At 47.6% G+C, this 26,688-nt stretch overlaps 1 protein-coding gene across 1 annotated transcript in view; it reads left to right on the top strand.

Annotated features, from left to right (window-relative positions):
* ANK1 (ankyrin 1) overlaps nucleotides 1-26,688 on the top strand; it is a 184,857-nt gene that overhangs the window by 87,969 nt on the left and 70,200 nt on the right. Inside the window, 10 exon segments of the mRNA XM_035119972.2 lie at nucleotides 11,505-11,603; nucleotides 12,694-12,792; nucleotides 15,456-15,554; nucleotides 15,654-15,839; nucleotides 16,074-16,172; nucleotides 17,739-17,837; nucleotides 20,835-20,933; nucleotides 21,684-21,881; nucleotides 21,971-22,069; nucleotides 24,220-24,318. Coding sequence (XP_034975863.1) covers nucleotides 11,505-11,603; nucleotides 12,694-12,792; nucleotides 15,456-15,554; nucleotides 15,654-15,839; nucleotides 16,074-16,172; nucleotides 17,739-17,837; nucleotides 20,835-20,933; nucleotides 21,684-21,881; nucleotides 21,971-22,069; nucleotides 24,220-24,318 — 1,176 coding nt within the window.

Below are 26,688 nucleotides of genomic sequence, written 5' to 3'. Positions count from 1 at the left end.
TTTCCTTACCAGAAGAGGAGGCAGTTAACCCCATGAGCCCAAGGGTCATAGAAACATAAGGGTCATAGGTTCAGGATATTCTGCAGAAGCAGGAGGCAGTCTTCAGAAGGGTCAACTGAATCGTAAGACACGGATGTTCGGCTAAAGCATCAGAGTCTAATTCTCTGCAATAAATCTTCAAGCTAATTACGACTTGTGTGCTGTGTTATCAAGACAGCAGCCTGGGCTCCTGACAGCTCAGAGGTTATGTGATTCTCCTTGACCTTAATGCTAGGACTTTGGGCTGCTTTGGGCCACAGAGGTGCATGTTCTGGACTAGCTCTGATCAAGCATCTTCACTAAGGAGAAATTCCCATTCAGAACACACGTGTGTCTATGGCAGCTTCAAGATGGTGGCCTGTTTAGTGGTGCATTCATTTGGATTTGTTTGTACAAAGTTTATGGGGGTGGGCTGTGGTGTTGGCTTTTTATGAGAAAGTGTTGCATCAGACCATTGTTATCTCATACTTTCTGGTGCATTATCCTGTCACTTTCCTTATTGCAGAAAAAGTTGAAGGGGAACTTCTTTCAAACTACAAGAAAGAAGATTCCACCTAAACATTAGGAAGAACTTCCTGACAGTAAGAGCTGTTCGGCAGTGGAATTTGCTACCAAGGAGTGTGGTGGAGTCTCCTTCTTTGGAGGTCTTTAAGCAGAGGCTTGACAGGCATATGTCAAGAATGCTTTGATGGTGTTCCTGCTTGGCAGGGGGTTGGACTGGATGGCCCTTGTGGTCTCTTCCAACTCTATGATTCTATGATTCTATTCTAAGTGGATTTGTTGTCCAAGTGTGCCAGATCACTTTGATGATGCAACCTGAATTTGTCCAGATGCAACTGAATCCCTCTTGCAAAACAGCAGCAGTCTCAAAGTGCCCTGTGTCAGAGGTGTTGTCAGGTCAGAGGTATGTCTCAGCAGTGGAGCACATGCTTTGCGTGTGGAAGGTCTCAGGTTCAATCCCTGGCATCTGAAACTCTGAAGAGCTGTTGCCAGCAATGCTCAGCAGATTTCTATATTCTATATACTTTGGAGCAGAGCATCAAGGCCCAACCTTAGCAGAAGAAGCAGGAGACGCTCAAACACAGCAGGATTGGCCTACTTCATTCAAGAAAAATTATTGTATTGTTTTATAAATGAAGGTTACACTTGTATACCAAACATATGATTAATAGCACATCCAACTACTATTTAAAAAACCAAGCTCCTCCCTCCTCATATAGCCCCTTAATCCTGGTACAATAGTCCCCATTCACTTAGGGTTTTGGCCACTAGTACAAACACTATGAATTGGGTCTGATAGCTGACAGGCAGTCAGCACATTGCCTTGAGGATGGGGGTGACACCAGTATCATCTCTTGCCACACGGTGGCTCTTGCCACAGCTTCCAAAGAGCTGCCCACGTAGAGTGCTTTGCAGGAAACTATTCGGGAGGTGGCTAGAGCCTGGACCACAGAGATGAAATGCTCTTGGGCTAGGAATGGGTGTAAGTGGCTGCAAGCTCTCCTTGCAAGTGACATCACCTGTGTCTCCCCCCCCAATGTTTTTATTCGTTTTATAATAACACAACATAAACAAATAAAAACATAATACAACAGAATAAAATTAACAAATTAACAATACAACAAAAACAATACTAAAAATTCTTAATTATCCACCTCTTTTCTTAACATTGTAGAGTGACTTCCTCAGACCCCCCCTTTCTGAGCTTCACTGTAAAACATCTTTAGCAATTTCTGAATCATGGTTTTTACCACATTGTATATCTTGTCTTTACATCATTTCTTACTTTAACTATTTAATTCATTTATATAAATTTTTCTTACTTACTAACCACTACTTCTACACCTACAGCCAATAACAACTTCCAAATATAATCCATAATATCAAATATTGCAATATTTTTTAAAGTATATTTTAAATTTATTCCCTGGTCACACAGTTTCCCGGTCAGCTCAGCCAGTTCCATAAAGTGCAACATCTTCATTTGCCATTCTTCCACAGTTGGTCATTCTTGTGTCTTCCAGTTCTTGGCTATCAAGATTCCTGCTGCTGTTGTGGCATACAGAAAGAAAGTAACATTTCTTTCCCTACTGTACCAAGTAAGGCTTCTGGTTTTTTAATAAATGTGTTTTTCAACACCTTTTTCAATTCATTATAAATCTTTTCCCAGAAGTCTTTTACTTTAGGGCACATTCACCACATATGGTAAAAGGTTCCTTCTACATCTTTACATTTCCAGCATTTGTTATCATGTGTATGATATATTTTTGCTAACTTAACTGGAGTTAAATACCATCTACACATCATTTTCATCATATTTTCTCTCAATGTATTACATTCTGTAAATTTAATATCTTTTTTCCACAACCTCTCCCAGTCCTCCAACATAATGTTGTGCCCCACATCCTTAGCCCATTCAATCATTACATATTTCACCTGTTCATCTTTCGTGTGCCACTCAAGCAATGAATTATACATCCTGGAAATATATTGTGTTTTTGGCTCTAACAATTCCGTTTCCAATTTGGATTTCTCCACTTGAAAACCTATTTTTAATCCATTTTATAGACTTCATTGATCTGTTAATATTGAAGCCAATCATCTACATTGTCTTTCATCTGTTCATACGATTTTAGCTTAAATGCAGAATCTCATTACAGTATATTTCAACCACTTGGTTTCCATATTTAACCTTTTGGGGGCCTTGGCCTCCAAAGGTGAAATCCACCTGGGTGTCTTCCTTTCTAACAAATCCTTTTATTTGCTCCAAACATTATACAATGGTTTTCTAATAATATGATTTTTAAAACCTTTGTGGACCTTTATCTTATCATACCATAGATATGAATGCCAACCAAATACATTGTCAAAACCTTCCAAATCTAATACATCAGTATTTTCCAACATAAACCAATCTTTCAACCAACAAAAGGCTGCTGCTTCAAAATAAATCTTCAAATCTGGCAGGGAGAATCCCCCTCTGTCTTTTGAATCTGTTAATAGCTTAAACTTAATGCCACCTGTGCCTCCTGCCACAGAAAGCTTTGCATTGAGGAGCACCTCGCAAGCCACGTTCCTGCTCTCTTAGGGGGAATGCTACCTTGTCTAGAACAGGCCAACATCCCCATACCTAAAACTGAGCACCACTTACTCACAGGACCGCCATCTTGTCTCGATTTAGCTTTAGTTGATTGCCCACCTTCTCCAGGCTTGTAGTTTCAGCACTCAAACAGCTTCTCCTGATTTAAGCGGAATGGGGAGAGAGCCGGGTGCCTTCTGCATGCTGATGAGACCATGCTCCAAATCCCCAGTTGACGGGTTCCAATGGCTTTATATAGACATTAAACAGCACGGGGGACAAGATGGACCTTTGAGGGGTCCCACGGTTTAAAGGCTGTGGCTCCAAGCAGTTGTCGTCCCCCCGTGCTGTTTCCTGCCAAATACGCTGAAGATAGAAGTGAAACCACTGCAGTCCAGTGCCTCCAGCTTCCTCCCACCCCTGGAGTTGTTCCCTGAGGACACCATGGTTAATGGTTTCAGAAGCCACTGAGAGATCAAGGAGACCCAACAGGGTTGCAATTCCTCCCCGTCTCTCTCCTGATAAAGGTCACCAGTTAACCCAGCTTGCTCCCTTACCATTCCTGGGCTTGGAGGAAAGTTGTGTTTTGGTTTGTCTAGAGCGAATTTGGTAAGTTCCAGTTTAAAATGCACACAGAATGAATTCCTCCCTTATCCCTAATTTCACCACACAACCTTCCCTCGAAGCAGCCACTTCACTTTGTGGTCACGTTGGGTGATTTTGTATCTCGCTGCACCACTGTTTGATCCTATTCTGTTGCAGAAGAAGACATGTTCCTCTGGAGTCTCTCTTTTCCCCCATCACATGCACAGGCACAAATCCAGCCCTTGATTCTGGAGGCAGCTGGCGTTTGTTCTTAATTGGGAAAGACTGTTGTGCTCATTATCACGAAGTGCCGCTGTCAAGCCGGGCTCCCGCCCCAGAAGAGGAAGGGAGGCCTTGTGGTAATGGAGCTACAGATGCACACACACAGCTCCTGGGTAGATTTTCTTCTCCTTCACTGATCAGAAATAAATACTTATTCAAGGTGCCCCCACCCCAGCTCTTTTAGAGAACTGAGACCAAAAAAGGGGAGAAGTCTAATAGGATCACATTCCCCCTGGACGTGTGGAATTGTGTCTGTTGGATATTATCTGGACTTAGGAGAGGCAGGGTGGATCCAACCACCCTCAGTTTTCCCAGGCTGTCTGGTTTAAGTGAGAAAAGCACAGGTCAGGGGAATAGTTGTGGACACTATTTATACATTTGTACGCTTTCATAATGCAAGTCAGCTCTTGGATCCTTCAGGAGGATGGTCACATTAGTCCAAGCATCCCCAACCTTTGGCCCTCCTGATGTTTTGGACTACAGTTCCCATCATCCCTGACCACTGGTTCTGTTAGCTAGGGATCACGGGAGTTGTAGGCCAAAACATCTGGAGGGCCACAGGTCGGGGGTGCCTGCATTAGTCTTTGTTGCAGGAAGTTTATTAAAATGAGTATACAATTGCATCTTTGACGACTAACTGGGTTGCTTCTTTTTCAAAGAGCACCAGCTTGTTAAGGAGTTAATTGCCTACATAATTGGAAAATTACCATCCAGAAATTGGTAGCAACAATGGAGCGCTCACATGCAAGGCCCTTGGAGCAGGCTTTCTGGAGCCTGTTTCTTTTAAAAGCTTTCTCATGCCTCCTCCCAAGCCTTGCACTGATGCTCCTGGCACAGAGCTCTGTCTTGGAATTCCCGCTCCTCTGTCAGGTAGATTGCGATCTACTGGGAGAGTTCTGTGTCGTTTGCAGCAGATCAGCAAGAAAGGATTTTAACTCCTGGTTGCCTCACAAAAACAACACCTCAGAAGCTTTCTCTCCCTTCCATAAATTCAGTTGCTGAAAAACAATACTTGCAGAAGGTGGGGAACCGGAGTGGATTTTTGTGGGAAAGGAATTGTGAGCTTGCTGCTGGTCCTGATCACAAGTTCCTGGGCTGAGCATGTTCTCAGACACACACTGAGTTGTATCCAATTAATTTCTGCTCAGAGTAGACCTACTGAAATAAATGGGCCTAAAGTTAGCCATGTTGACTTAGAACTAGCATTGGATAAAACCCCCTCTTGATCAATTCTTCATGTGTGCCCACCTGCCTGACCCAATCTTTTGCACCTGGCTCCAGTTGGTGGATCTTAGGGCTCTAGAATGAGCCTACTCCAAAGTATATCCTGCAAGTGGCTGCCTCTCATGAACCCTGATAGCAGGCTCAACAATGAGGGCTGCCACTTTAATTTCCCATAATATCTTTGGAGCAACCAGTGCCAGATTTAGGGTTGTGCGGGTGGTTCCCCTGCACAAGGGGGTGTAAATTGAGAAGATCCATTTGGGCTCGCCAAACATTGGCCTCACTCAGGGTGCCAAATTATGAAAGATTACCTTACCAAAGACTGCCTCTGGAGCAAGGCATCAGCCGGGACTTTGTAAGAAACTTAAATGGTTTTTTGAGGAACAAGGGCACTCAGAAGACCCTTTCTTTGGCCCCTGGACAGAAGTCAGCATGGAAAACATTTCTCCCCACAGTCTTGGATCCAGAACATAGTTGTGGGGTAGCCCCTGTTGGGGGGGGGGGTGTATGTTGCAGCACCAACAATCTATTCTGTTCCTGCCTTAATTTCTAGGCATGTTGGGGGTGAGTACAACTTCTTTTCAGGAGGGAGCCAAGGGAGCCATCACAGCTGGCTCAGTGGTGCTGCTGCTGCAGCAGCAGCTGCTAAGAGCTAGCAAATGCCCTGCCGCCGCTTTCACTTTATCGATCTGTTCCCAGACACGGACCTCGGCTTCCTGTTGCCTTAGAAGGTTTCGCTTATTCCTTGACTTGAAAGGACAGCAATTGCTCTGGCTAATAGGCCTCGGTGTCATTGTGGCTCCCATGTTGAGGGCCTGTTTGTCTAAGCCACTGAGGAAGCTTTTCCTGCCCTTGAGTGCCCCTCCCAGGCCACAGGCGAGGCATTCTGTGTTGAGGTGCTCCCACATTGCAAGGTGAGTTGTGTGTCAGACTGAACCCCCTCCCTGTTCAGGAAGTTTCATTCATGAGGTGGAGTGGTAAAAATTGGGGGCAAGGAGGGGTTGCTACCAGAAGCTATAAATTTGTCTTCAATGAAAGATAAACAGGCAGTGGCATTAACAGTTTATACGTGTAGATTATCTGCATGTTGTGCCAAGGGAAATCAAAATTCAGTACCAAGACCCCATATTCCGCTCCAGGAAAAGCCGTGATCTGAAACCTTAAACGATGCAACTGTGCTAGTTTTTCATTCCCTTATGTTTCCCCCCCCCAACGACTTATTCAGCAATCTTCCTCTTCTACATAATTTTCTCTGCATTGCTACACAAAAAGGGTGGTGTCAGAGGGGAGACTCCATGCCTCACCCCAAGCCAGCTTTTTCTCTCTCCCCACGTTACTCAACCCCCCCCCCTCGCTGTCCGCTTCACTTCACTTCCTGTCTGATTAAGAGTTCTGGAGAACTCAAAAGCTTGCTTGCTATTTTGTGCCATTTTGGTTGGTCCTAATAAAGGCATCTCCACCTCCGCTGTGGATTTTGAAGTACCGTATTTTTCCGTGTATAAGACACCCCCATGTATAAGATGCCCCCTATTTTGGGGGACTCCAAATTAAGAAAACACCCCCTCGGCACTACCCGTGTATAAGATGAACCCCAACTTTAAAGCAATTGTTTTGGTAAAAATAAAAAAACCCTAGTCTTATATACGGAAAAATACGGTATTTCTGCATTGCTAGCTGTGACGGAAAAGTTTGTTTTTGCTGGGGCAGGTTGGGTCCCCAAGTATTTCTGAGCCAGTGTGGTGTAGTGGTTAAGAGCGGTAGACTCGTAATCTGGGGAACTGGGTTTGTGTCTCCGCTCCTCCACATGCAGCTGCTGGGTGACCTTGGGCTAGTCACACTTCTCTGAAGTCTCTCAGCCCCATTCACCTCACAGGGTGTTTGTTGTGGGGGAGGAAGGAAAAGGAGAATGTTAGCCACTTTGAGACTCCTTAGGGTAGTGATAAAGCGGGATAGCAAATCCAAACTCCTCCTCCTCCTCCTCCTCCTCCTCCTCCTCCTCCTCCTCTTCTTCTCCCCATGCCAGAAAAGGGTTAATCTACAGCAGCCTCTGATTGGCTGAGGTTCCAGGAGGGGGAGTTGAAAAGGAGAGGATTTGGAGAGACCGGGAGGGAGTGTTGGGAGGAGGTTTTGGAGCAGGTTGGCATTGAGGTTGGGAGGATAGGTAGGGAGATAGGGAGTGAGAGGAGAGAGAGTTGGTTCTAGGAAGAAACATCCACTCTGAGGAAATATCACAAGCTAGAGAAAGGCTCTGAGCTGAGGGTGAAAGACAGTGTGTGGTGTCCTGTGAGAGTAATTAGGCCAGGAATTGACTGGGAGGCTGGAGCTGAGCCTGGAGAAGTAGAAGCTGGAAAGAGACCATCTACTTAGGTCTCATTCCAGTCAGGAGGGGAGAGTAAGAGAAGACTCCCAGACCAGTGAAACCTTGGGTCTGTTACTTGGAGTACCACAGGAGTAGGGTTGTCTATGGGGTGTGTAACTGACAGAAAGTACCACCTTGTTAAGAACCAAAGTACAGTGGTGCCTCGACTTCTGAATGCCTCGACTTCCAAAGGTTTCGACTTACGAAGTCCGGAAACCCAGAAGTATTTTTGCCGTGCATGCGTTCTGCGCCTGCGCAGAAGCGGCACACGTGGTCTGTGCATGCGCAATATGGGTGCCTCGACATCCGAAGGTTTCGACTTACGAAGAGCGTCACGGAACGGATCGCCTTTGTAAGTCGAGGCACCACTGTATTAAGTGTGAAACCTTGAAGTGAAATAACATTGTAAACTGAAGTATCTTAAGTTTTATCCACCTGTGCCATAAACTTCCTTGTAAAATAAAACCATTATTGTTTATTTGAACAAATCCTGCCTGAGACTCCAGATTATTAAGTTTACCTCACACAAGTCCCCCACAAGATAATCTGAGGTGGTCTGTGGGAATTCGTGGGATTGGTGTTCTGTGAGTTGGGTGCACACTCTCATTTTTAAGTGCCATTGCGCTGTCGCACTAGCCCCCCCCCCCAAGGCAACTGTGCTTGAGCCTCTAAACCCTGGATCCTTTGCCTGCCAGCCCCTCTACTATTTCATCCACCCTTCTTTTTTACAACTATAACGACTGGAAACTTGGCCTTTAATAAATAATAATGTAGACATCCAATGAAGCTGAAGGTTGGAAGATTCAGGACAGATAAATTCAGGACAGATAAATGTGAAGAAGATACATGGCGCATAATTAAGGTAAGGAACTCGCTCCCACCAAAGGCAGGGATGGCTCCAGCAGGTGGCTTTGAAAGAAGACAGGACAGATTTGTGGAGCAGAAGCCTCTCAGTTGGAGGCAGAGATGCTTGAATTCAAACAGAGGTCTGCCTACAATTCTGATATTTCATTACCTGTTCAGAATGATTTTGTTATGCCAAGAATTTTTAGATAAATAAAATTCAGTGTTGGTCTTTTGCTCTGTCATTTGTGATACAGTGGAACCTCGGTTTACGAACACCTCAGTTTACGAATTTTCAGTTTACTAATGCCGCGGACCCGTCTAGAACGGATTAATTCACTTGCCATTACTTTCAATGGGAAAGTTTGCTTCAGTTTATGAACGCTTCAGTTTATGAACAGACTTCAGGAACCAATTACACCCATGCTTCGGGTTAAGTACGCTTCAGGTTGAGTACTCTGCCGACCCGTCTGGAACGGATTAATCCACTTTCCATTACTTTCAATGGGAAAGTTCGCTTCAATTTATGAACGCTTCAGTTTATGAACAGACTTCCAGAACCAATTGTGTTCATAAACCGAGGTACCACTGTATTGTAATTTTATGATGTTTTAATGATTTTATTGGGTTTTTTAATGAGTTGGCCATCTATAGTCTTATTAATGAATTGAGTAAATGGAAACGTGGCTTTCTGGGATGAACCACCGGTGAAAATTGCTTGCCTATGAGTCGAATGGGCATGGGGGGGGTGCACTACCTGATTCTCGGTCAAATGGGACATTTGCTTTGGGACTGATCATCTGCCAGTCATGACAAATTCTGGAGCTTGTTAAGTGAAGACCCAGGTGCCCGTCCACTGCTGGCCTCTCATGGCCTGATACCCTGGGGAATATCACACTTGTGGTCAAGGTCCAACCTCACATGTCCTGTATGAGATAAGAGAGGGATGCGTGTGGTCAGACCTAGCCCACAAGCCTTGTCTTCTCACACAAAACTGAGCACAGCCTCTTAACCTACCATCTGATCACCATCACCATCTGCACCAACCTTGATTCCATCACCACCATTCTCAGAGGAGCTGCAGCTGCATCTTTCATCTGTCATGTGCCACATTAGATGCCCAGCAGAAAAGAGAAAGAGGCTTGGATTGCCCTGGGGTGCCAGTGTGGTGCCTAGCTGAAAAGGAAGAATCCACATGGTTTGGGGTGGGTGGGGGGAGCCTGTGGGAGTTTGGGGCTTTCAGGGCAAAGATGTTATTTACCTGTATGAGTTTAGGGACCAGTAGGATGGCCATCAGTCTTGGGCCACACATAGTACATACATTTAAAGCACTATGGTATTTATTTAAAACAGTTGTGTGTGTGCCCCCCCAATAATAATTCTGGGAACTCTGGTTTGTTAAGGGTGCTGAGAATTGTTTGGAAACTCTAATTCCCCTTCCAGAGCTGCGATTCCCAACGTTCCCTGGGAGAAGAGATTGATTGTTAAACCACTCTGAGAACTGTAGCTCTACCTGTAGGGGCATAAAAGGTAAAGGGACCCCTGACCATTAGGTCCAGTTGTGACCGACTCTGGGGTTGTGTGCTCATCTCGCATTATTGGCCGAGGGAGCCGGCGTACAGCTTCCAGGTCATGTGGCCAGCATGGCAAAGCCGCTTCTGGCGAACCAGAGCAGCACATGGAAACGCCGTTTACCTTCCCGCTATAGCGGTTCCTATTTATCTACTTGCATTTTGATGTGCTTTCGAACTGCTAGGTTGGCAGGAGCTGGGACCGAGCAATGGGAGCTCACCCCGTCACAGGGATTCGAACCGCCGACCTTCTGATCAGCAAGCCCTAGGCTCAGTGGTTTAGCCCACAGTGCCACCTGGGTCCCTACCTGTAGGGGCATAAGGGCTTCCTATTAACTCTCCCTTATCACCCTGAACAAACTGTGGTCCCCAGGATTCAGGGGGGGGCATGACTGTTTAAACCAGTACAATGTTGCTTAAAAATTTCTGGTGCGGATGTGGTGTTACTTTGGGCTTCTCATCCAGATGACCTATTGATGGAGCAGGCATACTGATTCGCTTGCACAAAGATTACGCAGAGCTTAGACTTTATTGAGCATTCATTCTGATTTGCTTGCAGGGAGGTTATACGGTCATGAACTTTCCTCCCGAATTCATAATGATTTGTTTCCAGGGTGTTTCCACATCATTCATTCATCCCACACTTTCCCTCTTAACCATTCATTCATCCCAACAGGTTGTTGCTGTTGCTGTTAAGTGGTTTTGTTGTGCCAGCGTGACAGACTAGCTTTCATCCACTTCAGTTGCACAGACCTAAAGTACACCCTTGGATTCCTCCTGTGAAATACTGACAGTCTAGAGGTGACCCCCCGCCCAACCTGTGCATAGGAGTTTCAAATGTCTCCCCTCTCACCTGGCCGCTTTTCTAGGGTCTCTCCGTTGTGCTTGGGAAGGTGGTGAGCCTGGATGCTGTGCTCACTTGCTCTGCTGGCCTCTTGCTCAGGGGGGCAGCAGGGGGGCTGGCAAGGCGGAGCCATGTTCTGCTCACGGCCGGTTCTGCTCACGGACTCAAACTGATTCAGCCTTTGCCAGAAGAAACTTGGAGTCTTTATTGGCGCCATTGTTAGGACCCAGTTGGAAGATGAATCAATGACCCACTAAAAGCTTAATCTAGAACCATTACCGTGGAATTTCTTCTACCTGTAGTTAGTAGGATTAACAGCTGCGACTAGTAGCAAACTAATATTTTTTAATTATTGTCGTGTAGATATTTGTGGCTATTCCTGGATGTTTTCAACTTTATATTTTAGATATTTTAGATTGATCCTGCATAATTATATATGCATGTGGCAGAACTATAATAAAGAGATCACACACACCAGAAATGTTGCAGGATACCTGCAATGCCCCCGTTGATGAAGCATGTGGTGTGTGTGGAACAGTTGCCCCTCTCCCCAACACTTTGGGTTGAACAACTGAGCCCTTGCCCTGGCTGAATCTGAACTTGTTGCAAGGCAGGGCCAGTGAAGAACAAGCAAGCTCACCTCCGGCCATGGTCTCATGGAGTCTCTCCTTTTTCCAGAATGGGTTGAATGCTTTGCACCTGGCCTCCAAGGAGGGACATGTGAAGATGGTGGCTGAGTTGCTGCACAAGGAAATAATTTTGGAGACCACCACCAAGGTAAGCCCCCCCCCAAGGTTGGGGTGGGAATGGCTCTTGTGAAACTGAGGTTGGAGACAGACAAAGATGGCCTGCAACCAACAAGAAGAGCTCTCATAGTTGCTGGGGCCAGCAAATAAGCCTCTCCTGGGCTAGAATCCCATATATATATATATATATATATATATATATATATATATATATATATCCTTTATAGAGACCAAACAGAAATCTCCCCACAAAGTTGCTCTTTGCTGCCCTAATGGGAAAGGATTTCTGCTGGAAATACAACAGAGAGAAAGGGTTAAACAGTGCACAGTTCCAATCCTGATTTTTTTTAAGTGCATGTTGATTGGTTTCCCATAATTAACAAAATGTTTTGTTTGATTCAAAGTAAATCCCACCAGCCTGAAGTCTAGCCACCAGCTTTATTTAGAGCCTGCAGAATCCTAGCAATTGTGGACTTCACTTATGATCATTAACAGCCCCTAATTGTGTGGTTAAAATATGTGGTTAATTGGGGTGGGTTAAAGAGTGGCTGTCCGCCCGCTCAGCTGACTCTGTCGTCACATTCATAGAATTGAACAATGGAGGTGGAGACGCTTCTTCAGGAGAAGAAAAGGCTAAGGACTAAACCCTACACAAAACTGGAGTGGAGTCCCTAAGAGGGTTGGATGGCGCCTTGAACACCTCCTTCCGGCGACTCCTGCAGCCAAGTTGGTGTCAAAGGAATTGCTCTGCTTTCCTTTGGACCACCCAGGCCGAGAGGGGGGGTCTTGTTGCCTGGGCAGCCCAGGATCTCCAGACACACTCCCCAGGTTGCGCCCCAGGGAGGTGACTTCGATGCTACTAGCACAGCGGTTTGATTTCACCCCCAGAGGCATACTCCATTGTATCTTGAGACAGATGGATGTCAACAAGAACAAAATATGCTAGTGATACGCTACCCAACTTGGGGGGGGGGGTGTCCTGCTGTTTTCTCAGTGTATAGATCCGTAGGGGTTTGTTTGTTTGTGGTTTGTTTGTTTGTTTGTTTTTAAAGGTGTTTTCTTCCTAGCCTGCTTGCAATTTGTACCCTGCTTGACCCTTTTCTTCCATCTGGCTTTTTCAGAAAGGGAACACAGCCTTGCACATCGCTGCCTTGGCAGGACAAGAGGACGTGGTGAGGGAGCTGGTGAACTTTGGGGCAAATGTCAATGCACAGTCCCAGGTGAGTTGCCTGCCTCTCCCTCTCCCTCTCCCTCTCCCTCTCCCTCTCCCTCTCCCTCTCCCTCTCCCTCTCCCTCTCCCTGCAGTGGCCTCGCCTGGCCAAGGAGCTGGGAGGCTCTGGAGCTTCAGGGCTTTGGAGACTCTGCGGGAAAAGACCAGCAATGGGCCAGGCCCCTTAACAAGCAGGGCGCAGAGAGTATTGGGCGCGCAAGGAAACCGATGCCACATGATCCAGCTGTCCTTTGCCAGACTCAGGCAAGCCAGCCAAGCCGTGGGCCTTTTTTTTGTTTTAAGTAGTAGTAGTAGTGGCGCTGTGGGTTAAACCACTGAGCCTAGGGCTTGCCGATCAGAAGGTCGGCGGTTCGAATCCCTGTGACGGGGTGAGCTCCCGTTGCTCGGTCCCAGCTCCTGCCAACCTAGCAGTTTGAAAGCACGTCAAAGTGCAAGTAGATAAAGCGGGAAGGTAAACAGCGGGAAGGTAAACGGCGTTTCCATGTGCTGCTCTGGTTTGCCAGAAGCGGCTTAGTCATGCTGGCCACATGACCTGGAAGCTATACGCCGGCTCCCTCGGCCAATAATGCGAGATGAGCGCGCAACCCCAGAGTCGGTCACGACTGGACCTAATGGTCAGGGGTCCCTTTACCTTTACCTTAGTAGTAGTAGTAGTAGTAATACTAGAACAGGGCTAGGGAACCTTTTTCAGACAAAGGGCCACATTGCCTTCTGAATAAGCATCCAGGGGCCACAAGCAAAGGGTGGTGGTGGTGGGGAGCCCAGGCAAAAGTAAGCATAGAAGCAAATGTTGATGTTCCTAAACCCGCCGGCCTCCGTCCCTCTCTGTTCTGTCCTCCTTCCAAGTGAGAGAGAAGCACCGCCTGCCTGGCAAGAAGCGCTCCAGGAGAGTGTGAAGCCATGGCTGGACTGTCTGCCACTGTCCAAACAGATGAGTTCCATCTGTTGCTCTGCCTGTTCTGCCCACCCGCCACCATTATGTGGTCCCTGCAAGAGAGATTGTGGCTCCGGATCTATTTCAAACCAATCACCGATGGTGTTGGCTGGCTGATTAATCTGCCCATTTCAAGTTTGCAGCATTGTAAATATCGCTTGGCTTGTGTCTGCCTGGGCTGGGTGAAGCTTGTGGATTCAAAGCCATCCAAGGTCTCTTTCTTGTGTCCCTCTGTGTGTATCATGTAGATGCTTCTGAGCAGCTTCGGTCCCTGGCTATCTCCCTGCCAGCGTCACTCTTTCTGCCAGGCAGCCAACCACCCTCATGTCACCTGTTCCGGCAGAGCTGCGGGGGGGGGGGGGCAGTGTGGGTCGTCATGTCTCTGTGTCTGTTTGGATGGAATAGGGACTATCATTTGGCACAGGAGCCCCCTGCTGGCCCTGGGGAGGCACTGCCCCTCCGTGACAGTCTGCTGTGTCTTTGAGTTACATAAGCAGGTATCTGAAGGTCAAACAAATGCCAGGGAGTTGGAGAGAAATTGGGTAGGGAAGCACTGAGGCAAGGTGGGGGGTGGTGGAATGCAGAATGACAGGCTTAGGGGGCCTAGAGGGCAAGCTCTCTGTTTTCAGGACTCACTGCTGTCCGTCATTCTGGCTGAGATCAGCAAGCAGACCCCTCCCCCTCCCCCAAATCCTTCTGATCCTGTTTGCAATTTGTACTTTTGAGTCATTTTCCCAAAGCAAGGAGACTGAGTATGCTTGCCTTTGGTTGCATAAACATGAAGCCATGCTCATTTTGTGAGTGCTTTAGAGCTAATGCTCAGCCTCTCCGCTTATGCTGGCGATACTTTTGCTAAGCAGGTGAGTAAACAGCTGGTAATTCCAACCATTTGATTTTAATATGCACAGAATGAGATTTGCATTGGGCTAGCAATTTATTTGTTTCCTTTCTAGTTTGTTCTTTGCTAAGCAGGATCTTGAGTGGAAACTGAAATGAATAAAAAATGCAGAACTGTTGTTTAAAATTTCATCGTTGATAACCTTCTTCCCTTTCCAAATCCTTCCTCCCTCCCTCCCTCCCTCCCTCATCCTAAATCCTACTCCAGCCCCACACTGTCTCCTTCTCTGTTATTTTATGGGTGGTCCCAAGGCATTTTGGTGCCTACAGTGGAGAATCCAAATGATGCCCCTAACCCAACCCACCTCCCCATACCAATTAGCCCAGGGGACACACGGGGAAGTTTCCTTGTGTTGGTTTATTTGGAAGCAGAGTGGTATTGCTCTCTTCTCTTTGGGTCCTTGCCTTCCAGGGACAGGTTTCCTTCTGTCTCGCCATCCAGAGGGACGGGGGCGCTTTTCCAGACATAGAAGGGAAACTTCCAAAAGCAGAACCAAGGGCAGGTTCCCCTTGGCCCTACTTTTTGTGCCAGTTTGCAGCCTTCTCCCTGTAAAGTTCAGCAGGAGCTGCTGATAAGCAACCCTCTTTCTCTCTGCATAGCACCGCTCTGGTTTGCATTGGTCATCACGCCATGTGCCAAAGATCTGGGACTCAGAAACAGGCTTTTTGCTGTTATGTTATGTGACCATTGAGTATTTCCCTTTGCCCCATAAGCCAATCCATTTCACCCCTTGTGCCTCCCTCACCTTCTGTGATCAGCAGCAATCAGTGGGGGTTGTTTTGTGCAGATGGCAATGCAGGTTCTGATTCTGTGTTTACAGAAAGGCTTTACGCCTCTGTACATGGCAGCGCAGGAGAATCACCTGGAAGTGGTCAAGTTCCTGCTGGAGAACGGTGCCAACCAAAACGTCGCCACGGAAGTGAGTAGCTCCCCCTTTGTCCAGCGTTCCCACTCCATGCTCTGACATGGACCCCTTGGCTCACTCTGTGTCTCTTCCTTCTTCCCTGATCCACGGCAGGATGGATTCACACCTCTGGCCGTGGCTCTGCAGCAGGGCCATGAAAATGTGGTGGCTCACCTGATTAACTACGGGACCAAGGGCAAAGTGCGGCTGCCAGCGCTGCACATAGCTGCACGCAATGACGACACTCGGACAGCGGCTGTGCTCCTGCAGAACGACCCCAATGCGGACGTCCTGTCCAAGGTAGGCAGGGAGGTCCAGTAAGGGCCATAGCTTGGAAGGGCCAATGGCTGCCTTTGAGGGGCTGCCTTAGACTGAGCAAGGCTTAGTTTCCAGGCTCAATCTCTCCTAGCCCAGCCACCTAAAGAAAATGGCTGGCAGTAGAGCCAGCTTTGAAGTGCTTCCTGCATTCTGCAGATACTGTAGGTCATGGCATTATTTTCACCTGGAGTCTCCCCACCCTCTTCTCTCCCACAGACTGGTTTTACCCCACTGCACATTGCTGCACACTACGAGAACCTCAACGTGGCCCAGTTACTACTGAACCGAGGCGCAAGCGTCAATTTCACTCCCCAGGTGGGTGTCCAGAGTCCTCTGTCGGCTCTTGCAGGAGGCCCATTGACATGGCCCCCATGGTTACAGAAGGATAAGTAAGGGAAGGGCCACAGCTCGGCATAGAGCACCTGCCTTGTAGGCAGAAGGTCCCAAGCTCAATCCCTGGCATCTCCAGGTAGGACTGGAAGAGACACTTTCTTGAAAGCCTGGCCAGTGTAGACAATACTGAGCTGGATGGATCAATGGACTGACTCTGTTTAAGGCAGCTTCCTATGTGCTACTTCAGATTGTTCCAGGGGATGGCTTGCATGAATGGTTGAATGCTTCTTTGTATAAAAATGGAAAAAGAGATGTTTTTTAAATAAAAAAACCCAGCACATAGAACGGGACGTGGGTGGCGCTGTGGTCTAAACCACAGTGCCTAGGGCTTGCCAATCAGAAGGTCGGCGGTTCAAATCCTCGTGACGAGGTGAGCTCCCGTTGCTCGGTCCCAGCTCCTGCCAACCTAGCAGTTCAAAAACACGCCAAAAAAAGTGCAAGTAGATAAACAGGTACAGTTTATCAGTCAGTCTCAGCTTAGATGCGAGACCTCATCTCTCTAGTGGATGCCCATCTGCAAGTGGCCCTGCCTCTGGGGCTGTAGCAGAGCTGGCTGTTGGTCCAGTGGGACGGGAGGGAAGGCCAGGAGAAACTCAAGCCCCATAAGCATTAACCGAGGAGTCAGAAGAGCAAGACGCAGGTCTTTCCCCCAAGACAGCATTGAGGCAGCCGTGGGAGACACAGTGAGATGAGTTGCTGGGTCTGAAGATCAATGGATGTGTGAGGGAGCCAGATTGCTCCTTGGGAGTAAGCTGACCAAGTACTAAGTTAGCTTTGTGGTGTCCTTGAGGATCACAGCCAGCCTATAAGGCTTGGGGCAGAATTGGAGTGCTGGTGGTGCGGGTGGGATCGGGCTGGAAAGCTTTGCTGAAAGCTTTGGGAAGCTTTGCTGAAGAGGCACTCGCGCCCAGAGGGCTTTAGAGACCCTTGCAAAAGGGAGCCCTGCAGCCGAGTGCCTGACCGCTGCACAGTGGAACAACACAGAACAGAGGTTGGGACCACAATCCTAGGGTGCAAATGTGGCCCTCCAGGCATCTGTCTGGCCCTCTTCCAAGGCCACACCCTTTCCCCCAGGCCACACACCCTTCAGCATGCCTGACAGACACCCTCCATAAGTGTTTTTGCCTGGCTAGAATGTGTCCTTGAGCTGCTTTAATGCCTTTTGGTTGCCTGGATGGGGGAAAGCGTAGGGACATGTAGAAACCATCCTGCTCTACAAAGGTGGCACTGATGTTTGTTGCTGCACTCAGCTTTGCCTCTGGTCCCACCCACCTCTGGCGTTTCGGAAGGTTGTCCAGAAAGGTTGGAAATGGCTCCACATGTGTTGCTAGGAAAGGGCTGGCTTGCATGCAGAAGTTCCTGGGTTCAATCCCTGATTGGGATCTGGGAAAGCCATAGCCCATCAGAAGAGGCATTGCTAGGCAAGATGAGCCAGTGGTTTGGCTGGGTATGAGACATCCCCGTCTGCTCTTCTCTCCACAAACACAGAATGGCATCACCCCACTGCACATCGCCTCCCGCCGGGGCAACATCATCATGGTGCGCCTGCTGCTGGACCGGGGAGCCCAAATCGAGACCCGCACCAAGGTAGGGACATAAGATCAGGCCAGTGGCCCCTCTCATCCAATATCCTGTTCTCACAGGGGCCAACCAGATGCCCCAAGGGAAACCTGCAAGCAGAATTCAATGCCCTCCTTTGGTTGGCAGCAACTGGTTCCCATAAGCCTTGCTGTCTCCAACTTTGGAGGCAGAACATAGCCAGCCTGGCTAGTAGCCATCAATAGACCTCAGTCCTCCTCCATGCATTTGCCTCATTTTCTTTGAAAGCCATCCAGGCTGGTGGCCATCACTTCCTCCTGTAGGAAGGAGTTCCACGGTTTAACTCTGCACTGCGTGGAAAAGTCATTTCTTTTGTCTGTCCTGAATCTTCCAACCAAGACAGGGCCTTGCATCAGGAGAGGCAGGAAGGAGAAAAGGAGGGCAGCCCTGTCGTGCCACCACCCCGTCAGCTATGTGGTCCTTGCACCCCCTCAGCTTCCCCTTACTACCTCTTGCCCTCTGTGAGGTCCACAGCCCTTCCTTTTCTCTGCTGCCAACACAGATGCTATGTTTTTTAAGAATTAAAATTGTAGAGTTGGAAGGGACCTCGAAAGTCATCTAGTCCAACCCCCTGCAATGCAGGAATCTTTTGCCCAGGCGTGGGGCTTGAACCCACCACCCTGAGATTAAGAGTCTCATGATCCACTGGCTGAGCTTATCCCTAAATATCTCCTGCCTCTAACATAGTCAAATGGCATGAGTGCACACTACAAGCATTTATTAAAGCAGAAAGAATAAACAAGGGTGTTACAATCATTGAGCAGACAGAAGCCTATAGGTTCGGTTTTGTATTATCTTATTTGTTTCTTTGTCCTGTATAAGACAATGGCGAACAACAAGACTGTCCTTATTCTATCAAACTAACTCTGCCACCACCCACACTCTCCCTCCAGCGACCACACACTCCCAACCGGACCCTCTCATCAGTATTCAAACTCCCTTTCAAACTCTCATCCAATCATCACTCACTACCAACATCGCAAGCCAGAGGCGCCATCTTGCCAGGGAGATTGCGGGGGCCAATGTCATGTGTGTGACGTCCCATCATCCTGACGTCAGGAGGAGCCAGGGGGCAGAGCCAAACCAGTGGCAGCGCAGTTTAATGGCCAGCGGCTCCTCCTCTTGCCACCACCACCACCAGTTGGGGCTGCTTCCCCTCTGCGGCAGGAAGAGGAGGAGCCGGCCACTGAAGCCATGCGGCGCTTGGCCTCTTGCAGTGCTTTTGAACATTGGGGGTGGCCCCATCTCCAAAATATTGGGGATCCCAAAAGAAGAAGAAGAAGAAGAATAGTTTGGATTTGATATCCCGCTTTATCACTACCCGAAGGAGTCTCAAAGCGGCTAACATTCTCCTTTCCCTTCCTCCCCCACAACAAACACTCTGTGAGGCTGAGAGACTTCAGAGGAGCGTGACTAGCCTCCCAAGATAACACTTAATTCCTCTATTATGCTTACCAGCGCCTTTCCCACATTCTATTCTACCTTAATTACTTTTAATGTGCACACAACATTACTTACCTAAACATGAGGACATCATGGGCACCAATCTTCAGACCAAAGAGAAAGGTGAACCTCAAGAGGTGCTGGCAGGAGATTGTCTGCTCTTTACGGAAGCCCTCCAGTGACTCTCTTCTCTGTTTGGAGAGCTCTCAAATTTGGTACTCATACGTAGTGAGATTGTAGTGCAGAAATCCTTTTAGCACCTTTGGGCTTTCCCCCTTCTTTCTAATGACTCACAGGAGAAGCCAGACATATTCAGGCCCAGAAGAGGGTGCCGTGCCCCCCCCCCAAGAGTCACTGCTCTGGATTTGATCTCCTCTTTGTGAGGATATAGGCAGCCCAGACAGGGCAAAGCCCCTTGCAGCTTTTGGTTGTAGGGTGAGCTGCATACTATGAGAAATGGGAGACCTCTCCCTTCTCCCTTTTGTGTGGCTCAATGACTTCCCCTATGTTGCTTATGAAGGAGGAAGCTGCTGCATCTCTGCATGAATTCGTGCTCACCCACAGAGGGACGGGTGTCTCAAAGAGAAGCCACTCCAAAGGAGCCTGGCAAAGGAGTTTAGTGAGAAGGACTTCTTCAGAATTATACTGCAGCTTAGTGAGAACTCCAGGCATGAGAAGTGCAAGCATAGAACATGGGAGGGAGGAAAATCCTCACTTTTTCCCCAACAGGAAGAAGCAGAAACTGATAGTGATAACTCAGAAAATGAGACTGATTAAGTTTCATGCAGTATTCGCTGAGGTTTTTTTTTTAAAAAAATAGGAATGAGTGCTTGATGCCTGCTTGGCCCAGTGGACTCAAGGGGCATTGGGTAGTCTTCAGCACTAATTCTAATCAGAGTAGACCTGCTAAAATTAATAGATATGACTAATTTAGCTTCGTGTACCCTAAGTAGGACTTAATAGAATATGACCCATAATAGTTTTCAGAATACATAATAATTTTATTTCTTTTTTACCATACCGGTAATGTTGACGGTTTCATTTGCTTTTATTGTTTTTCCCTGCTGCTCATAAATTGGCAAAATGAAAGACATGCACAGTTCCTTACAGTTCAGCATCTTATAGATCCATTTCTAATCAAAAATATAAAAAGGAATGACTAACTCAATACGCTGTATTTTTAATATACCAGATAATTTAATGTCAAACTAAGTAATACATAATACATTTTATGTTCCTGAAGTAATAATGTAATTTTCGATCTGTAAAAGTGCTTTTAAAAGTATTGCATATTTTTCAGTTTCCTCGAAAATTTCTGGGTTTTTGTCCAGGGGAGGTAATACCACCTTTCCTCCGAGTAACTCAAGGTGGCACATGTGGTTCTTTCGCTGCCAATTTGCACCCCTGACTCTCATTCTATTTTAATATTTTGTTGGAAGCCGCCCAGAGTGGCTGGGGAAACCCAGCCAGATGGGTGGGGTATAAATAAATTATTATTATTATTATTACTATTATTATTATTATTGTGCCCCATTGTTGCAGGATGAGCTGACACCGCTGCACTGCGCCTCTAGGAATGGGCATGTGCGGATTGCGGAAATCCTGCTGGATCACGGTGCTCCCATCCAAGCGAAGACCAAGGTGATGGGCAGTGGGGCAAGCAAAATCACATTCCCCAGAGACAGAGGTGGTTTCCCCCTTTGCTAACACCCACCCTGGCACCGGACTGTGGCTCTTGTTTCCCAGCTACCAGGGTCACCTCCACACCACATATTTAAAGCACTCTTATGCCATTTTAACAGTCATGGTTTTCTCCAAGGAATCCTGGGAACTGTAGTTTCCTAAGGGTGCTGGGAAATGCATCTCTGTTTGTACCCTCAACAAACTGTTGTTCTCAGGATTCTTTGGGGGTGGGGGTGGGAACCATGAGTGCTAAAGTGGCATAAGAGTGCTTTAAATCATAGAATCATAGAATTCTATGGGATCCCTGAGAAGGTCCTCCAGCCCAGCCCCCTGCAGTGCAGGAATCACAGCTAAAGCATCCCTGGCAGATGGCCATCCAACCTCTGTTAAGAAACCTCCAAGGAAGGAGACTCCTCTCATGGGAGTCTATTCCACAGTCGAACAGTTCTTACCATCATAAAGTTATTTCTAATGTTTTGTCATAATCTCCTTTGTGGTCATTTAAATCAGTTGGTTCAGGTCCTACCTTCCAGAGCAGCAGATAACAAGCATGCTCGATCTGATATTTGAAGACAGTTGTAAGGTCTTCTCTTCTCCAGGCTAAACCCACCCACCTCCCTCAACCATTGCTCCAGATCCCTGATGCTCTGGGTCTCCCTCCTCTGGGCCATGCCAGGCTCTATCTAACCTTGCATTTCCTTGCCACAGAATGGCCTGTCCCCCATCCACATGGCCTCCCAGGGAGACCACTTGGACTGTGTGAGACTTCTGCTGCAGTACAATGCTGACATCGACGACATCACGCTGGACCACCTGACACCGCTGCATGTGGCTGCCCACTGCGGCCACCACCGAGTGGCCAAAGTCCTGCTGGAAAAGGGGGCAAAGCCCAATGCTCGGGCGCTGGTGAGTGGGTGGGCAAGTGGCAGGAGGGTGGGCCACCTGTCTCTCTTCCAGGGAGACTGAAGGGCCTCTCTTTTTCTCTGTGCCTGCAGAATGGCTTCACCCCTCTGCACATCGCCTGCAAGAAGAACCACATCCGGGTGATGGAGCTCTTGCTGAAGACGGGAGCCTCCATTGATGCTGTCACTGAGGTACTGGCACCCCCTGTGTGCAGCACAGGAAGCCGTGAGGCACACTGGCGTGACCATGGCCACACATGCAATTTGGATTAATTGGGACAAACATCATGACGGATATCTAGAGGGCGGCAAGGTTAGGCACTTGCCAGGGCACCAAGCCCAGCAGAGGCCTAGACACGAAAAGTGAAGTGTAGACCCCACGGAGCCAGACTCTAAAAGTGCCCCCTTTTCCATTGGCACAGAGCAGCCAAGGAGAGGCGAAGTAGCCCTTTTGAATCCTGAATTTGCACGACCTTGCAAGTTAAGGGAACCCCCCGAATCCCGGAGCCAATCCTGCAAATACTAATTCACAGGATTTCCCCCCAGGGAAACCACCATTTAGATGAAGACCACACAACATGTTCCCCACCAAGCCAAACACAGCCAATCTTTCGTGTTGAGCCCCAAAGCTTATCTCTGGTCTGAAGTCCAGCATCTCCAGGACAGGTGCCAGGCACTGGCAGATCAAATGCCCTAACTTGTGGGTCACTGTGTTTGGCTTGGGAGGGGCAGGCCTGGTTTCGATACAATCATAGGACCTTTAGCATTTAATATGAGGAACTCTTGGAAATAACTCATTCTAGCCCAGAGAAAAACAGTCTGCAATAGTTCAAAGATACCTTTCAGCAATTCATCACACCTTTTATTCGTCATATTACGCCTGGAGTGTATTGGGGTGTTTTCTGGGCTGATTTCTTTTTTGTGGCCATAGGCAGAATTTTCACCTGACTCCCATCCATCCATAAGAGTGGAAATGGAGGTTCCAAGCCTCTTGTTTCCCCAAGATCTGACTCACAGTTTGGCTCATGGCAAATAGAAGCCTCTTGGCATTTGTGGGAGATTTTTTCAGGGGGGGGGGTCTGACTGATTTTGGAATTTTCAGTTGATTAATCACCTACCTTTTAACTGAAACAGTTGTGTTTAAATGCCCCATTTAGCTTGGCTTATAGAAGCCATTTCAGAGGTTTTCATGCCTTAAGTAAATGCATGTGCTGGGCCGGGCCAAGGGTCTGTCTAGTCCAAGATGATCCTACTTCCAACTACGGGCAGCCAATAAATGCTTTCGGGAGGCCCACAAGCAGACTAAGGAAGGGGTGTGTGTCAGACACAGCCCTTTCGCTTTCTTTACTTTTTTGCCAGGTCCTCTGGACATGGAGATTCCATCCAGTTGTCCTGGCTAATAGCCATGGATCAACCTCTGCTCAGTGAAACTGTAGCAATGCATTTAGTCTTCCTACACTGGTGTCTGAACCAAGGCTGTCCAAATACTGGTGACTCATTCTGGCACAAGGTCCATGGACAGGCAACATTTTCTTTTTTGTCCCCCAATTGCAATAGCCCAGCCTGAGACTAGAGGCAAGGGTGCGCTTGGCTGCTTGGGTTCTAGAGCTGCAGCCCTATGCATGCTTGCTGGGAAGTAAGTTCCATTCAATACCTTGGAACTTACTCCCCTGTAAGTGGGTTTATGATTTATTTAGTTAGTTAACTTTTCTGTACTTTATATAAACCTTAAAGCAGTTTACTGAAAGAATAAAACAATGAAGTTATCAATACAAACAACTATTTAAAACATATTTCAGAAATAATCAATGCTAAGCTAAAAACAGATTAAACACATGTCAACATTTTACATATCTGGGTAGACTTGCTTAAAGAAGAATGTTTTTAGCTGGCACTGAAGAGAGCACAGCAAAGGTGCCTCTCTAATGTCACTAGGCAGGGAGTTCCAAAGTGCAGGTGCTGCCTCCCTAGAAGATGGGTTTCTTATAAATTGCAGCCTACATCTTTAGTTGATCAGTCAACTGATCAAGACATATTTAGTAATTCATGTATATTTTGGATTGTTATCCAAAGATGCTGACTGCAGACCCTCCAAGTGTCCCTATTTTCCAAGAACAGTCCCAAATTCACAGAAGCTGTCCCGGTTTCTGATTTGATCCTGGAATGTCCCACTTTTCCTTCGGACGTCCCTGTTTTCATTGGAGGAATGTTGGAGGGTATGTGGCTGGGTAGCAAAAGGGTTGCAAGGCAGAGTTCTCTGTGTGTTGTGGGATCCAGGGCCAGGGGGCCGTTCTCCGCTGACAGCATCCTGCATCTCTTTGCTCCCTCTCTCCTGTCCGCAGTCTGGGCTGACCCCTCTCCACGTGGCCGCCTTCATGGGGAACCTCCCCATCGTCAAGATCCTGCTGCAACGAGGAGCCTCTCCCAATGTTTCCAATGTGGTGAGTGGGGAGAAGCGCAGAGGGCAGGTGGGGAAGACGTGGACCCCCGCAACTTCTGGGGACCCCTGAGTATTTGTGCTGAGGCTTTGATAGCCAAAGACTCAACCCTGAGAGCTTTGGCTCTGGGGATTTGTCAGAGATTTGGGACTGGAACATTTCGCTTGGGGCTTTGGACCGACTTGTGCCACCATCTAGAGAGCCTGAGTTGCACAAAACAAATATTAGGGTGGGTGGAAGGAGGGTCATCAGAATACCATAGGGCGGGCAAGAGGTGGCAGCTCCTTTTGCCCCCCCCCCACACATGTGCACATGTGTTTTAGGTGATGACAATGATGACATTTATTTCCCTCCAAGGAGCTGAAAGTGGCATGCATGCTTCTCCTCCCTCTCACAACAACCCTGTGAGGTAGATTAGGCTAAGAGCCTGCAACTGGCTCCAGGTCTCAGCCAGCTTGGTGGCTGAGTGGGGATTTGGGTCCTGCTCCCCCAGTTCTTCATCCAACAGTCCAACCAAGCAGGAGGGTGGCAGGGAGATTGTGCCCCGACTGCACCGCTACAGGTTTGGGCTCTCATAATGGAATGAGACCTCTGGCTATAGGGCAGTATATAAAATCAATAATAAATCTCTCTCTATATATAAATGTAGAAGGTCCATGTTTGTTAAAGCCCACTTTTCTCCGAAACCCCTTGCCCGATCGCATTCAAATTTGGCCACAACATCACATGGGAATACGTGTGTGTTTGCATGCAGATGTCACACCTATGGCAGGTAAACCAGGTAAAACCCACTGTTCCCAAACACAAAACTCAGACAGCCAGGGATGCTGGGAGCACAGGAGAGGTTACAAAACAGTGCCCTCTAGTGACAGCTACACTGGTACTGCAGCTAGGAAAGCTTCCCTCTCCACAGCATCTCAGCTCGCCTTTGCAGACTGGACCGAGTGGAGGTGCGGGCTCGCCTGGGTGGGGGATGGGGGGATGGGGTGGCATACCTCATGGGTCGGGACAGGGTGGGGACAACCACAGGGATGAGCTGGGGGTGGGGGGAGGAGATAGTGGGATAGCTCATGGGTGGGGGGAGTCACAGGGATGAGCCTGTGTAAATAGAACACGCGTAAAACATTTCAAAAAAAATGAAGGGGGACTCTGAAAGTGAGGGGAGTCTGAAGGGGGACTCTGAGGCTCCATTTCACAGACTGAGCCACAGCAATGTGTGGCCCGGCCAGCTAGTACAATTAATAAAATGTCCTGCAGAAAATAGCCTTATAATGCCTGCCATTTCAGGGAGGACACAAAGCAGTCTTCCTTGAAACGTTTGTTTTCTGTGTGTAGGGCTTGAAATAATTATACAGAGAAACATTCTCTTAGGTGAGCCCTCCGTCTGGGTAGAGCTCAGACAGGGAGAATTTGGCCAGCTCTCCGGTTCTTCTGTGCCAGATTCCCCTTGTTTTGAACAGTGGAATGGTTCTTTTTACAAATCCCTTTGGCCTCTGGACATGCAGGGCATTATTCCCATCAGAAATGGCACAGCTGGCTTCAGGGGCTGAGGAGCAAGAAATCTCCTATTTCCATTCCAGGACTTTAGAATCCAACCTGGAGCAATTTCCAAGCCAGGTTCAGATCTGATTTACACATCCAGAAAGATGTGTGTATAAACAAGGGTTCATTCCTTGGTATCTTCAGTAGAACTAGGAAAGACCCGTCTTTGAAATCCTGACGAGGCCTTGCCAGTCCAGGGTAGACAATGCTGAGTTAGAGAGACCAGTGGCTTCTTTGAGATAAGGCAGCTTCCTATGTTCCTCAACCTTCCTAGGTCACACTCACACAGTACATTCAAAGCACACGTCTTTCCCCAAGGAATCCTGGGAATTGTAGTTTGTCCCTCCCAGAGCTAGAGTTCCCAGCACCCATAACGAACTACAGCTCACAGTATTCTTTGGGGGAAGCCATGTGCTTTTAGTGTCTGACACAGAGGTTATCTTACACTACACCACTTCAAATTGCATGTGGAACACGCAACATATCTGAATGCTCTATCTCACCTCAAAACACCCTGGTTTGTGGAAATGGAGCATGGCAGTGAGATAGTTCTTACCTAGCCTTTATCTTTATGTGCTAGCTACTACTACTACTACTACTACTACTATTTGAATTTTATTTATTACATTTAGACATAAGACATGCAACAGCTAGGTGAAATGAGAACAGTCTATGCTCAGATAACATTCTTAATATCATAATTTTTGCAGATATGAAATGGTTTGTAATAATGTGTATGCTTAGATTGTGGACCATTATTAAAAGGTATTTTGCATCAATAGCAATTTTAATTTATGGGAATTTATAGGGAGTAAGATGTGCTTGTTTTCT

The sequence above is a fragment of the Zootoca vivipara genome, chromosome 6 (genome assembly GCF_963506605.1).
Source record: "Zootoca vivipara chromosome 6, rZooViv1.1, whole genome shotgun sequence".
NCBI lineage: Eukaryota > Metazoa > Chordata > Lepidosauria > Squamata > Lacertidae > Zootoca > Zootoca vivipara.
The sequence above is the reverse complement of the archived record's forward strand: the minus strand, read 5'-3'. Positions and strand labels throughout refer to the sequence as shown.